This window comes from Gossypium hirsutum, chromosome D11 (genome assembly GCF_007990345.1).
Source record: "Gossypium hirsutum isolate 1008001.06 chromosome D11, Gossypium_hirsutum_v2.1, whole genome shotgun sequence".
NCBI lineage: Eukaryota > Viridiplantae > Streptophyta > Magnoliopsida > Malvales > Malvaceae > Gossypium > Gossypium hirsutum.
The window spans coordinates 64,245,775-64,260,905 of NC_053447.1; the positions used below are offsets into that span (position 1 = coordinate 64,245,775).

Below are 15,131 nucleotides of genomic sequence, written 5' to 3' on the forward strand. Positions count from 1 at the left end.
AATAAACTTTGTTTTATGAATTTTTTAATAAAATTTCAAAGGTTTTTCATAGTATTAATTTTTACTTGGAAATTATTTTTTATACAAACTTTTAAATTATTTTTATTAATTTATTATAAAATACTTATTTTAATATCATAATAAAATTAAAATTAATCGTAAATACATTATAATAAAAAAATTTGTTCGATTTTAGAAAACTGCAATTTTTTATCCAGTTGATTTTCATTTTCTTGCTAAATTACCTATTTTATTCCATCCTTTTCCGTTCATCAAAACCCTCTTTTATAGAAACACCTTACCGACGGCAGGGATCCTCTCCCTCGGAAACTGTTGCGCGGAAGCGTGTGAAAGAGTAAAATTATTGTACTAAAAAATCACACTAAGTTCAATTCCCAGGAAAGAGAGGTGGATCACGAGGATCACTTAAGTACCAAGTCTTTCCTAGCCAGAATATCCCTCTATCGTAATTTAATAGCACAATAAATCACTACAATCACACTCACAAAATATGAACATTAAATAGTAAAGAACACCAGAATTTTAACGAGGTTCGGCAAATCTTGCCTACGTCCTCGGGCACTACCAAATATATTTCACTCCAAAAATACAAGTGAAACTTTACAAATAGGGAGAGAGAACAATGCCTTAAGTAGAGAATGGCAAATGTGGGATGATGAGAATGAGCAATGGTTGGCCTATTTATAGTTGAGATTCAAGGGCCACCTTGCAAAGTCCCTATTCACTTAGGGACCAAAAATTGCTATTATCCCATGCCCAACACTAAATAAATATTTAGTGCCCATAACTTTGACCTTTCCAAGGTATGGGTAGGTATGGGAAAGGTATGGGCAAGGTATGGGATATATTCTAATAATCTCCACCTTGAAGATTTGATTAGGATAATCTTATCTTCACACAATTCTTTTTGCCTTTGACAACAATACTTGATAGTGCCTTCTTCGACTGTTAAACTTTCAGGATATTGATCAAGTTCAAACAATGTTCGAACTTGGTTGCTGTTACCACCTTGGTCATCATATCTGCGGGATTATCTGCAGTCTTGATCTTCTGAAGACAAATTTTCCCCTCTTTAATAATTTCCCGCACAAAATGGAATCGTACGTCGATATGTTTTGTACGTGCATGATAGACTTGATTCTTTGCTAAATGAATAGCACTTTGACTATCACAATACACGTTAATATGCTCCTGAACCAACCCCAAGGTTTTAGCCATACCTTGTAACCAAACAGCCTCCTTTACAGCCTCTGTTACAGCCATGTACTCGGCTTCTGTGGTTGACAATGCAACTGTAGACTGTAGTGTAGACTTCCAACTTATTGGTCCTCCAGCAAGTGTAAACACATAACCGGTGGTTGATCTTCGCTTGTCCAAATCACCGGCATAGTCAGAATCAACGTACCCAATAACACCTTTACCAAGTGTATTATCCTGCTTGAACAGTAATCCAACATCCACGGTCTTCTGAATATACCGTAGAATCCATTTCACAGCTTGCCAATGTCCTTTTCCAGGATTATGCATATACCTGCTCACTATACTAACTGCCTGTGAAATGTCGGGTCTTGTACACACCATTGCATACATCAAGCTACCCACTGCATTAGAATACGGAACTTGCAACATGTATTCTTGTTCCGTATTCGTCGAAGGAGATAGTTGTGCAGAAAGCTTGAAATGAGAAGCCAACGGGGTACTTACAGGTTTGGTCTGCTCGTTCATGCCAAACTGCTGTAGTACTTTCTTCAAATACTGCTTCTGAGACAAGCTAACTCTGCCATGAGCTCTATCTCTACATATTTCTATGCCGAGAATCTTTTTAGCTTCTCCTAGATCTTTCATCTCAAACTCGAGATTCAGTTGAGTCTTCAATCTTTCAATCTCAACTTTGCTCTTAGATGCTATTAGCATATCATCAACATATAAGAGCAAGTATATGAAAGTTCCTTCTTGTAGCTTCTGAAAATACACGCAATGATCAAATTTACTTCTTGTGTACCTTTGCCCTTTCATGAACTGATCAAATCGCTTGTACCACTGCCTCGGAGATTGCTTCAATCCATAAAGCGACTTTGTCAGTTTGCAAACCCAATTTTCTTTTCCAGCAACCTTGAATCCATCTGGCTGAGTCATATAGATTTCCTCTTCCAAATCACCGTGTAAAAACGCGGTCTTCACATCAAGCTGAACTAGTTCAAGATCATATTGCGCAACCAAGGCTAGCAAAATCCGAATAGACGAATGCTTCACAACTGGAGAAAACACTTCATTGTAGTCTATTCCTTCTTTCTGAGCGTAACCCTTTGCTACCAATCTAGCCTTGTATCGAATTTCATTTTTACCAGGAAATCCTTCCTTCTTTGCATATACCCATTTGCATCCAATTGCCTTCTTTCCCTTGGGCAGTCTCACCAACTCCCAAGTCCTATTTTTATGAAGAGACTGCATTTCTTCATTCATAGCTTGCTTCCACTTTACACCATCAGAGTTACTTATTGCTTCTGTGTAAGTGGAAGGAACATCATCATCTGCAATTGGAAGTGCATAGGCCACCATATCGTCAAAGCGAGCAGGCTTACGAATCTCTCTTCTTGGCCTCCTATATGCAATTGAATCTTGTTGCTGTAGAAGTTCTTGGGTCGAAACTTCTTCATCATTTGTTCTTTCAATATTAGCTGGATCATCATTAACCTTTTCAAACTCCACCTGCTGCAAAGTACTACTGGTTTTGTCATCCTTTTGTGAATCCTCGTTCTTCATCATGGTTGATTCATCAAAAGTTACATCTCTACTGAAAACAATCTTCCTTGTATCAGGACACCAGAGACGGTATCCTTTTACACCACCAGTTATACCCATGAATAATGCTTTCTTTGCTCTTGGGTCTAACTTAGATTCTTTTACATGATAATATGCAGTGGAACCAAAAACATGTAAAGAATCATAATCAGTAGCAGGTTTACCAGTCCACATCTCCATAGGAGTTTTTCCATTTATTGCAGCTGATGGCAATCGGTTAATTAGATGGCACGCATATGTAACTGCCTCAGCCCAAAATTCCTTGCCCAATCCAGCATTGGACAACATACATCGAACTTTCTCCAGTATAGTCCGATTCATGCGTTCTGCCACCCCATTTTGCTGTGGTGTATCCCGAACAGTGAAGTGTCGCACAATGCCCTCATCTTGGCATACTTGTAGAAATGGATCATTTTTGTACTCAGTACCATTATCTGATCGAAGTCGTTTGACCTTTCGACCTGTCTGAGTCTCCACCATCTTCTTCCACTTCAGAAATGCATTCAAAACTTCATTTTTTCTTTTCATTAGATACACCCATACTTTTCTTGAATAATCATCAACAAAAGTAACAAAATAGTGCATACCTCCCAAAGAAGCTACTTTGGTAGGTCCCCACACATCACTGTGAACGTAGTCCAGAATTCCTTTCGTATTGTGAATTGCTGGACCAAATTTTACCCTCTTCTGCTTGCCCAGAACACAATGTTCACAGAATTCCATTTTGCAAGAATTTGCACCTTTCAATAAGCCTTGCTTCACCAATGTCTGCAAAGCTTTTTCACCAGCATGTCCCAATCGCCTATGCCATAACCTGGTAGCTTCTGAATCTGCATCTTTCGCAGAAGCTGTTGATGTTGATCCAATAACTGTACTTCCATTTAAATAGTACAAGTTATTTCTTCTAGTGCCTTTCATCACCGTCAATACCCCAGCTATTACCTTTAGTAATCCATCTCTCAAAGTGATTGTGAGCCCTTTAGATTCTAGGGCCCCTAATGAGATGAGATTTTTCTTCAAGCTGGGTACATAGCGAACATCTGTCAGAACTTGGATTGAGCCGTCATGGTTCTTCAATTTGATTGTACCTACACCCATTGTCTTACAGGCACTATCATTGCCCATAAAAACAACTCCACCTTCTAGTTCTTCAAGACTAGAAAACCAGTCCTTATTAGGACACATATGGTAAGTACATCCCGAATCCAATATCCACTCATCCGTTTGACATGCCATTGCCATGCCAACCAAGCTAAAGTCTGACTCCTCATCATGCTCCGCTACACATGCATTAGAAATAGACTTGCCCTTTTGTAACTTAGGACAATTCTTTTTCCAATGCACATTCTCACGACAAAAGGCACATTCATCTTTGGCGGGTCTCCCTTTGGACTTACCCCTTCTACCAGGTTTGCTGCTGTGTGAACGACCTCTTACTGTTAAGACTTCTGCAGTTGTATCTCTGTGATCTCTTTTATCTTTCTTTCGAGTCTCAGATCTATACAACGCACTACAGACTGCATCAAATGTGATTGAATCTTTCCCATGAAGCAATGTGGTGGTAAGATGATCATATTCATCAGGAAGGGAATTCAACAACAATAATGCCTTGTCTTCATCTTCAAATTTCTCATCCAAATTTAGCAAGTCTGCTAAAATTTTATTGAATGAGTTCACATGGTCATTCATCGACATACCGGGTGCATACGTGAATCGATAAAGTTTCTTTTTCATATAAAGCCTATTTTCAAGACTTTTCGTTAGAAACTTTTCTTCCAGTGTATCCCATAACTTCTTCGCTGATGTCTCCCTCATGACAGAGTACTTCTGCTCTTTGGCCAAACATAGGCGGATTGTACCACACGCCTGTCTATTGATCTTGGCCCACTCCTTGTCATCCATCTTGTCAGGTTTTTCTTCAAGGGCTATATCTAGCTCTTGCTGACATAAGACATCCAGGATCTCACATTGCCACATACCAAAATTATTGGTACCGTCAAATTTCTCTACTTCAAATTTTGCATTTGTCACAGTAGTCCTTGCTGATGACGATGCTGCTGCCATTTTTCTCCTCAATCCCAACTACTGTATACGTGAATAGTACCGTATACGTGAATAGTTCCGTATATGTGAATAGTATCGTATACGTGAATAGTGCCGTATACGTGAATAGTGCCGTATACGTGAATAGTACCGTAAACGGTCGTATTCCCCAAGTACGAATCTGGCTCTGATACCAATTGTTGCGCGGAAGCGTGTGAAAGAGTAAAATTATTGTACTAAAAAATCACACTAAGTTCAATTCCCAGGAAAGAGAGGTGGATCACGAGGATCACTTAAGTACCAAGTCTTTCCTAGCCAGAATATCCCTCTATCGTAATTTAATAGCACAATAAATCACTACAATCACACTCACAAAATATGAACATTAAATAGTAAAGAACACCAGAATTTTAACGAGGTTCGGCAAATCTTGCCTACGTCCTCGGGCACTACCAAATATATTTCACTCCAAAAATACAAGTGAAACTTTACAAATAGGGAGAGAGAACAATGCCTTAAGTAGAGAATGGCAAATGTGGGATGATGAGAATGAGCAATGGTTGGCCTATTTATAGTTGAGATTCAAGGGCCACCTTGCAAAGTCCCTATTCACTTAGGGACCAAAAATTGCTATTATCCCATGCCCAACACTAAATAAATATTTAGTGCCCATAACTTTGACCTTTCCAAGGTATGCGTAGGTATGGGAAAGGTATGGGCAAGGTATGGGATATATTCTAATAGAAACCCTTAACTCTTGACTAAAATCGCAAGGTAAGGATAATGGGTAAAATATTTTGTTTTTCTTTTGTTTACTATGCTTTTGAGGTAGAGTATGTTTAGGTCTTAACAGTTCTCTATTTATGTTGATCGGAATTATTTGGGGTTAGCTTAAAATCACTACAAAGTTAGATGTCTCCATCTCTGCAAGTCCCCCAATATATATATATATATATTTTTTGTGAAAAATTTTGAACTTGGGAGAAAGATATCTAATTCTTATGGATTGGTTTATTTTTCTATATGGAATGGACATTGTTATCAGTTAATCCCAGCTGCTTGATGAATCTTTCTTCTTCTTTGACTTCTCTTAATCTGTTTGGGTATCGTATGCAATGGAACTTCTCTTAATCTACCTCGAATACAACTAAATAAAAATTCACATTTTTTCAACCATTCTTCTGAAAATTTATTGTTTGTTTTGCAGTATCTTTAAAGTGTAATATTTTTTTTCTGGGTTTGATTAAATGGAGAAAAATAAGGATGACGATTATGGAGAGGAAGAAGATTCAGAGTATGTATTACTTGATCTTGAAGCTGTTCGTGGGCAGATTGACATCCCTCCAAATGCACCTTATACTCTTTCTGTAAGTTCTAAATTTTTCTATGTTACAAATTTGTTAAGGTTTTTTAGCAGTTATGTGAAAATTAGAATTTATAACTGAATGAGTATTTAGGAAGTTTAGTCTTGAATACATATGACAGATACAAATATTTTAAGAAAACTAAGAATCCGAGAAGAAAGCTTTGCCTTCGGTTTTTGTTGCTTGATGTTCATTTTATATTTGTTAATTCATGAAACGAAAGCTCTTATATTTTTACTGGTCAGCTTATGAGGATTAGGGAATTTTCATGTGTTGATAGAGATCTTAATCTAGTTATATAATACTAGCTATCCTTGTGATTGCTTTAATTATGAAGAACTTAATCTAGATAAACCTTGTTTAGATTATGTATATACTTGCTTTGCACTTGTTGGATTTAATAAATATTAGATTCAGCAATCTGCATTTCAGCATTTATGGTGTTATATATTTATATAAAATTTGGCAAGTTTATAATTTGTATTATATAAAATTTCTTATATTTGCGTATTCATTTAGTTTGCGATATGGTTGATCTTAATAAAAATCAACCTATATATGTTTTTGTTCTTTGATTGGAGCTCTGCATAGATGAATACGGATTTGATTTTGGTGTGTAATTGTAAGCTTCTATTTATTTGTTTAGTGATATTCTTGACTGGAAATATTGCTTACTTGATTTACTGGTATTTTGCTGTCAGTTTTGAACAAGGTTTGATTGTTGTTTTTAACCCTTTTTTCTTTGATTTATCATATTGTGATGATCAGATTGTTATGAATGTCAGGGTCTGGATACGATGAATCCAATATTAATCATAGACAAAAAAGTGAAGCTGGTGAGTTGTTAACTTTGCAAATCTTGCTATATTATTTAAATCAAGGTCAGTGTCAGATGTGGATCTGTACGTGACATGGATTTACCAAAATTTTCTATGTTTTTCTCTATATTTGGAGGACCATTCCTCCACACTAGTGTCTGAATATGTTACGTATACATAAAGAAACTGAAAAGTCCGAACAATATTAAATCTAGTATTTACCTTGAACAACGAAGGTTCCAACTTCCAGGTTATTTATGTTTTGAAAAGTTTATTTCTCTTGATGACCATACTTACTAAATATCTTAGGACTACCATTATTTATTTATTTATTAATGTTTATTGCTAGAAATTTTAAATGGTGTATGAATGTCTCTGTTATGCATGAGAATGACGTAAAGAATTCAGGAAGCCATAGACTGAATATGGTATTATAAATGGAAAATATTATCTAGAGATCATTTTCCAAATCATTATCATTCAAGTCTGGATAACTGGATAGGTATTCATATCTGACATTTGTTTCCAATTCCGGTAATGTAAAAGTTTGCTTTGATTTGAACTAGGGATTTGGTGGTCCGCAATAGGCCTAAGCTATCGCTTTTATAATTGCTCTTTGATTTGAGCTCTAATAATCACCAACTGATGCTGAGATGAGGGTTTTTTAATTCATGAAATTTTCATGTTTTAAGTTAATTTATTTTCCAAATTACAGATCGGAGAATATGAAGAAACAATTGGGACTTGCTTTGTTTTCTCTGAAGATGGTGAGCAATATTTCCTGTTATACTTACTTTGAGCTAAACCGGGACTTGGTTAACTTACTTCATCCTATTCTCTCTTTGTTATCATCTTCTTGCCCCTTGCATAGCGGAATAGCAAGTTACTTGTACAATCCAGGCACTCTTGTCGTGTTATTATTATTTTTCTATGTCGTATTGCATTTAAGGTGTTATATAGTTTGTGACACGATAAATCCATGATAGATTTTGGCATGTTCTTGCATACATGTTGTGTTCCAGTAGTTGAACTTCAGTCCGTAACATAGGCTGCCTCTTGGTTTATTCTGTTTCTCAAACATTTTGCATTGCATGAATTAATAACTTGTGTGTGAAATTATGATTTACAGAAGCTTCACCTGTAGTACATGAAGAGACAGGTCCATCAGAGGCAAATCTCTTCTCAGGCAAATATATAATAGATCCAAATCAAGCTCCAAGAAAGCAAGTAAAACCGGTCACTCGACTTCAGAAGATTCTCAAGTTCAGATTGTTACTCGACGAGGATGTTCAAGTCGAAACAAATTCCCAAAATAATTCAATATTGTAAACTAGCAAACTCAAAATTTGTAGTTAAATGTTGATCCTTAACTTTGAAAGTAATTTAATGAAAATTTGAAAGTAATTTAATGAAATTCAAGCTTAGTTATGCTCTGAGGAAGAGTCTATATTTTTAAGCGGTGGATCTTGTATATAACTATTTCAGCAGATTGCGAATTATAATGCAGCAAATGTAACTTTTTAGTAATGAAGGTGTGATTGATCCGAGTAGAACCGAGGCTGAGTTAATTGAGTTGAAAATTTTAATTTTCAACATTTGATTGAGTTTTATATTTATAATTTGAATGAAAGTTGAATTACTCGAATTTATTTGATTGACTTGATTTCAACTTAGAAATGGAAGAGAACAAAAATAGTTGACCTTTGACTCTGCAAGTGTCAAAAGTTGTACACCATTACACTTTGCTTGAATATTATTATTACTATTTCTTCATGACAGTTTCCATGAAATTGACTCATAAAAATAAAGTTAGTTTTCTTCTTTTCATTTCTGAATCTTCCATGGCACCTTACCTCTTTCAACTTGGTCTTTCCTCCAGCTTTCTTTCTTCACAAAGTTGTTAAATCTTTTTTCATGGTTGATTTGCGTTTTTTTTCCCTTCAGTGGCAATCAGAAGTATCAGGTAACTTTAATTTCTAATTCTCTATTTCTTTTGATTTTCACAAATCTTGTTCTTGAAATATTTCTATGTTATTGCTTCCTATCTTTTCTAAAATCTTCCCTTGACGCACTTTTGATTTGGGTTTTGCTTCCTTTTCAACTTTTAGCTGAAAATTTATTCATATGCTTTAATTTTCTGGTTTCTTCATGATTAAGATGCACAAATTTGATCAAGCAATTACCATGTACCAGGATTAAAAACTGGAAAAACCCCATTTTGGTAGTGAATTTAAGTCTATAAAATTGGTATGGGTAAATTCTATCAACGGTCACTCCACTTTGATATAATTAGTAAAACAACTACTTTGATTTCAATTTAATGCTCAACTTTCGAAAAATAATAAATTAGTTGTTTTAAAAGTTAACATACGCATCCTAGCTGTCGTTTAAGACCTCAAAGCTTCGAACAAGGCTTCAACGGATCACCACCATATTCCAACCGTAGCTTTTTTTCGACCAACCATAACTCTTGACCAGGGATTTAAATAGCGGTCCGATACCGGTATAGTGGCCGCTATATAGAGGTAGCGGCACCGTCCAAAACCGCTATTATGTTTTACAATAAGTTGTGCGAATTTTTTTTAAAATTCGCTGTTGACACCATTTTTTTGGATGAAAACGGGGTCGACTTGGAAAAAAAAAATGAAAACGGGAGTCGCCACCAATCCTTTTTTGACGAGGTGTGATCGGGTCACCTCAAAAAGTGGTTGTTTTTTAATAAATGATTTAATTTTATTAAAACAACAATTTTGGTCTACGAAATTCAGAAAAATGAGTTCGGGAGCCGGTTACGCACGAGGAAGGATTAGCACCCTCGATACGCCCAAAATTGGTACCTGGTTGATTAATTAGTGTCTTAGTGTCGAAAATTGAAAATTTGAAGAGTTTTAAAAAATACGATCCTTAAAAGAAAATCTGATATCGTGAATTGAAACATAAGATTCTCTTGTTCCGAAGGAATATCACATCCAGCACGTTAGGACACGATACTCTAAACCATCGAAACCAAGATCACCTTATAGTTTAATGAAACCGTACTTTGAAGCTTTAAGAGGATATTTGGCTATTTAGTCAAACGAGAAATCGAAACCCAGTACCTTAGGGCACGTTCCTCGAATTTCCAAACGCAAAATATTGCCTTATTTGGAAATATTTCCCTTTTTTAAAATATGATATTCATGTGCATGGCGGAATAATAAACATGATTATGTAAATAAAAAATGAACAAAACGAATAATAAATAAATCATACATTTCATAGCAAATAAATAAATAAATAAATAAACTGAAGCGTAAAAAAATAGACATATAAATACATAGTAAATGATCATACAAAACAATAAAGGAAAATAGATGAAAATTATAAAATATGAACATGTATATGTACATGTATATTTAAGGGAAATATGCATATGTATGTATATACATAGAATTACGAAAATATGAAAGATATATATGTATTAGGAGATGTAAAAAATATAAATATCTACATGTATATGTATATAGAAGTTATAAAAAATTTAAGTATATATATATGTATATTCGTGAGAAAAAGAAAAAGAAAAGTATGTATATAGGTATATATATAGATGTATAGATAAATTATAAATATAAAATATAAGTATGTATAAATGCATATATATATATATATATATATATAGATAAAGTTATAAGAATGTGTGCACGTATATGTATATATATAAGCTAAAAAATGTTTATAAAGAGAAATGTACATATATGCACATATATATATTAAGATATATGGATATATATAATAAGATATATAGATATATAACTAAATATAATATTAATAACAATAGGACAAATATATTCAAAATTTAAATAAGCGAATATAAAATAAAATACAACAATAATATTAAACTAATGGTATAATAATAGTAATATATAAAAAAATATATAAGTACAAATAATAATAATAATAACGAAATGGACCCAATTGGGATAAAAAAATTTAAGGGCATTTGTACAGTAAGTAAATGCGCAAATAAGGACCAAAATGGAAAGGCGCGAAAGGGCGAAGAACCTAATGGGAAATAAACCCAATTTCAGGCCAAGCGTCCCCTCCCCAGGGGTCCAACAAATTGAGGACCAAATAAAAAAACGGGAAAAATCTTCGATCCAAATTAAAAAATGAAGAAAAGTCATAAAAGGACTAAATTGAATCAAATCGAAAATGCGGAAGGGCCTAAATCACAAATAACCCCTTGATAGAAAACACGCGGATCCCCTGAGTTGGGTCGGGTCGACGCGCGGGCTAGGGAGTGAAGCGACGTCGTTTTGGGGCCAGATGAAGCTGGCCAAAACGGCGTCGTTTCCAGGCGCTATAAAAATCAAATTTTTTTTCAGATTTCTCATTTTCTTCACTTTTCTTAAAAAAGAAACTCAAAAACTCTCTCAAGCCCTTTTGGGCAGTCCGGCCTCATGCCTAAGGTCCGACCGTCGGCCACCGCGCCAGTAACCGGCCGCCGGCGATGGTGCCACCGTCTGCGGTGGCCGGAAAAGTCCAAAAGGCCTATTTTACCCCTCTTTTCGAGTTGGGTTCATATCCGGAGTTAGAAAAGCCGAAATCCTGGCGAAAAGGGCCGAAATCGGAAGAGACCTTTCGGTTCTTCCTTCTCCCCTCCGCCGAAATCAGGTAAAACTCCCTTCCCTTCGTTTTGTTTTGCTTTTGAAATCTTTGTAGAGAAAGAAACAAAATAAAATAAAATAAAAAAGGAACGTAAACAAAAAATAAGAAAGAGATGCACTGTAATCAACCCTTTTTTTTATTTCATTTCTTTCTGCCAATAAGTGTTTTTGTTCTTTTTTTTACAAAAATCGGAAAAAACCTCCTGTTTACATGCTTGTTTCGGCTTTTATAGCCTTATTTTTGCTCTCTGTTCTTTGTTGTTTTGCAGGTTTTGCAGAGCAAGTGGGCATGGGCGGTGGTGGCAGGTGCTTGGGCGGTGGCAGCTGGTGTCAGACGCGTGGGGGTATGGGGTGCAGACGGTGATGGGCATGCGGGGGGGGTTTGCTGGTATGGGCCCGGGCAGATTTTGGGCTTTACAGCTGCCCCTCTTTGCTCGTTGTCGTGTAACGAAAACAGAGCAAAGACCAAGAAAGACCAAATTTGCCCGGGCTTGCCGAGCCTTGGCTTCTTTTGGTGCTTTTATTCTTCAAGTAGCCTCGTTCTGTTCTACTGTGTCTCGTTGCTTCAATCCACTTCACTGCGTTCCAGAGAAACATGACTTAAATCTATTTTGCTGCAACTCCATGGGGATGAGATTTGTTGTTTTTAGTCTGCTCCACTACTGCTTAGGGGAATAAGATCTGTAATCCTCAATCTATTCCACTGCCAAATACAGAGACAAGATCTGCTTTCTTCGATCTACTTCACGCCAATACATGAAGACAAGATCTACTTTCTGCGATCTACTTCGCCACCAATATGGGAAGACAAGATCTGCGTCGTCGATCCACTTCCAATCATTATAAGAAGATAGGACCTGTTATCTTTGATCTACTTCACGCCAATACATGAAGACAAGATCTGCTTTCTTCGATCTACTTCACGCCAATACATGAAGACAAGATCTACTTTCTGCGATCTACTTCGCCACCAATATGGGAAGACAAGATCTGCGTCGTCGATCCACTTCCAATCATTATAGGAAGATAGGACCTGTTATCTTTGATCTACTTCACGCCAATACATGAAGACAAGATCTGCTTTCTGCGATCTACTTCGCCACCAATATGGGAAGACAAGATCTGCATCTTGGATCCACTTCCTATCAATATAGGAAGATAGGACCTGCTATCTTCGATCTACTTCACGCCAATACATGAAGACAAGATCTGCTTTCTTCGATCTACTTCGCCACCAATATGGGAAGACAAGATCTGTATCTTGGATCCACTTCCTATCAATATAGGAAGATAGGACCTGCTATCTTCGATCTACTTCACGCCAATACATGAAGACAAGATCTGCTTTCTGCGATCTACTTCGCCACCAATATGGGAAGACAAGATCTGCGTCGTCGATCCACTTCCTACCAATATAGGAAGATAGGATCAGCTATCTTCGATCTACTTCTTGCCCCGGGAGATAGAACTATCAGCTTCAATGTACTCCACTGTAATCAGGGAGGTAAAATCTGCCATCTTCGATCTGCTTTGCTGCCAAATACAGGAAGGCAAGATCTGCAATCTTCAATCTATTCCACTGCCAAATACAGGGAGATAGAGTTATCGGCTTCAATGTACTCCACTGTAGTCAGGGAGGTAAAATCTGCCATATTTGATCTTCAATCTATTCCACTGCCAAATACAGGGAGATAGAGTTATCGGCTTCAATGTACTCCACTGTGGTCAGGGAGGTAAAATCTGCCATCTTTGATCTTCAATCTATTCCACTGCCAAATACAGGGAGATAGAGTTATCGGCTTCAATGTACTCCACTGTGGTCAGGGAGGTAAAATCTGCCATCTTCGATCTGCTTCGCTGCCAAATACAGGAAGGCAAGATCTGCAATCTTCAATCTATTCCACTGCCAAATACAGGGAGATAGAGTTATCGGCTTCAATGTATTCCACTATTGTCAGGGAGGTAAAATCTGCCATCTTCGATCTGCTTCGCTGCCAAATACAGGAAAGCAAGATCTGATATCTTCAACCAGCTCTGCTACAAACGAGAGAGGCAAGGTTTGTCTTCGATCTGCTTCGCTGTCAGTGCAGGAAGGCAAGATCTGCTATCTTCAACCAGCTCTACTACAAACGAGAGTGGCAAGGTTTGTCTTCGATCTGCTTCGCTGTCAATGCAGGAAGGCAAGATCTGCTATCTTCAACCAGCTCTACTACAAACGAGAGTGGCAAGGTTTGTCTTCGATCTGCTTCGCTGTCAATGCAGGAAGGCAAGATCTGATAACTTCAACCAGCTCTGCTACGACCGAGAGAGGCAAGGTTTATCTTCAATTTTTACTGATCTGTTCTCTAGGGAACATGACCTGTATAATGAACCTAATTATGCCTAATGATTAGGATGGCATGATCAAAATGAATCAAATGCTCCTAACTAGACATGTGTGAATGGTATTTGAATGAATGCAGAATGTCATGAAAATAATTCCTTAATGCTTAGGTTATCATCGCTCAAAAGCTTATTGAGGCTTTATCACTAACGTGTCGCAATGCCTTCTTGACCAGCCGGCATTTCCAAATAAACACGTAATCTGATTGCCCCCACTGTGAACATCGTAGTTCAATCCATTGTGACATAAAATTTGTACCATCAATCTCCTACTGTAACCCAAGGGTAGAAAGATATGGCTTTTTTCAATCTTCTCCTATCGTAATTCAAGGGTATAAGATTTAAATCCTTCTGGTCCCTTACATCGTTCCCAAGGTGTCGTACCAAAGACTCATGCGCAAACAAGGGCTCTCCTTTCCGAGGTAACCTCTTCCTATTGCCTGAAGATCATCACTTTCTTGTTTATTCAAGCTTTGTCACCAACATGGCATCTTGTCAATCAACGCATTTGACAACAAAAATCCAAAGAGAAAGTCTAAATTTAGACTATTCCTTCCCAAATTTCCAACCTTTAAATTTGGAGTGTTCTAAACAATTGTCCTGCTTCAGGATCCTATATTATTTAGAAACTTTTTAGAGTAATATGCAAAACTTCCTTCGTGAAAATTTTATTAGTCCATTAATCATTATTCCAATGCAACATGCTTGCAAAAGATCATAACGATAGATAAAATGGAATTGATTTGAGAGCATAGCTCAAAATGGATAAACTATCAAGGATAGCAAGAATAAAAGAGGAATTAATTGGGAACACGTATCTTGAAAAAGAATGAAGTATTCCAAGAGAAAAAAAAGTATGAGAACAAGATGCCCCAGATATCGTAGCTTGAACTTCTCTGTACCAACTCTTTGAAAGACTATTCTGTGTTTGACATGTGTTTAGGAGATCTACAAGACTTTGTCGATGCCCCAAGATGCTACCTACCCTTTCCTGTTGAATCAGGTATAGCAAGATCATTACATGCCCCGATTTGATCAAAATTTGAGATGCT

At 36.6% G+C, this 15,131-nt stretch overlaps 1 protein-coding gene across 1 annotated transcript; it reads left to right on the forward strand.

Moving 5' to 3' along the window:
- The first annotated feature begins 226 nt into the window (after positions 1-226).
- Positions 227-8,462, forward strand: LOC107929800 (general transcription factor 3C polypeptide 6). The gene is made up of 6 exons (XM_041104839.1): positions 227-326; positions 5,610-5,640; positions 6,074-6,233; positions 7,016-7,066; positions 7,764-7,815; positions 8,178-8,462. Exons 3-6 carry the CDS (start codon positions 6,114-6,116, stop codon positions 8,375-8,377), a joined length of 423 nt encoding a protein of 140 aa, XP_040960773.1. The 5' UTR covers positions 227-326; positions 5,610-5,640; positions 6,074-6,113; the 3' UTR covers positions 8,378-8,462.
- Positions 8,463-15,131: the final 6,669 nt, after the last annotated feature.

What these genes read in the sequence shown, in the direction of transcription:
- LOC107929800 (XM_041104839.1), top strand. Translation starts at nt 6,114, where the DNA reads ATGGAGAAAAATAAGGATGACGATTATGGAGAGGAAGAAGATTCAGAG. An exon ending in ATGCACCTTATACTCTTTCT is followed by an intron (nt 6,234 to 7,015) that starts GTAAGTTCTAAA and finishes TATGAATGTCAG; the next exon opens with GGTCTGGATACGATGAATCC. An exon ending in CTTTGTTTTCTCTGAAGATG is followed by an intron (nt 7,816 to 8,177) that starts GTGAGCAATATT and finishes TATGATTTACAG; the next exon opens with AAGCTTCACCTGTAGTACAT.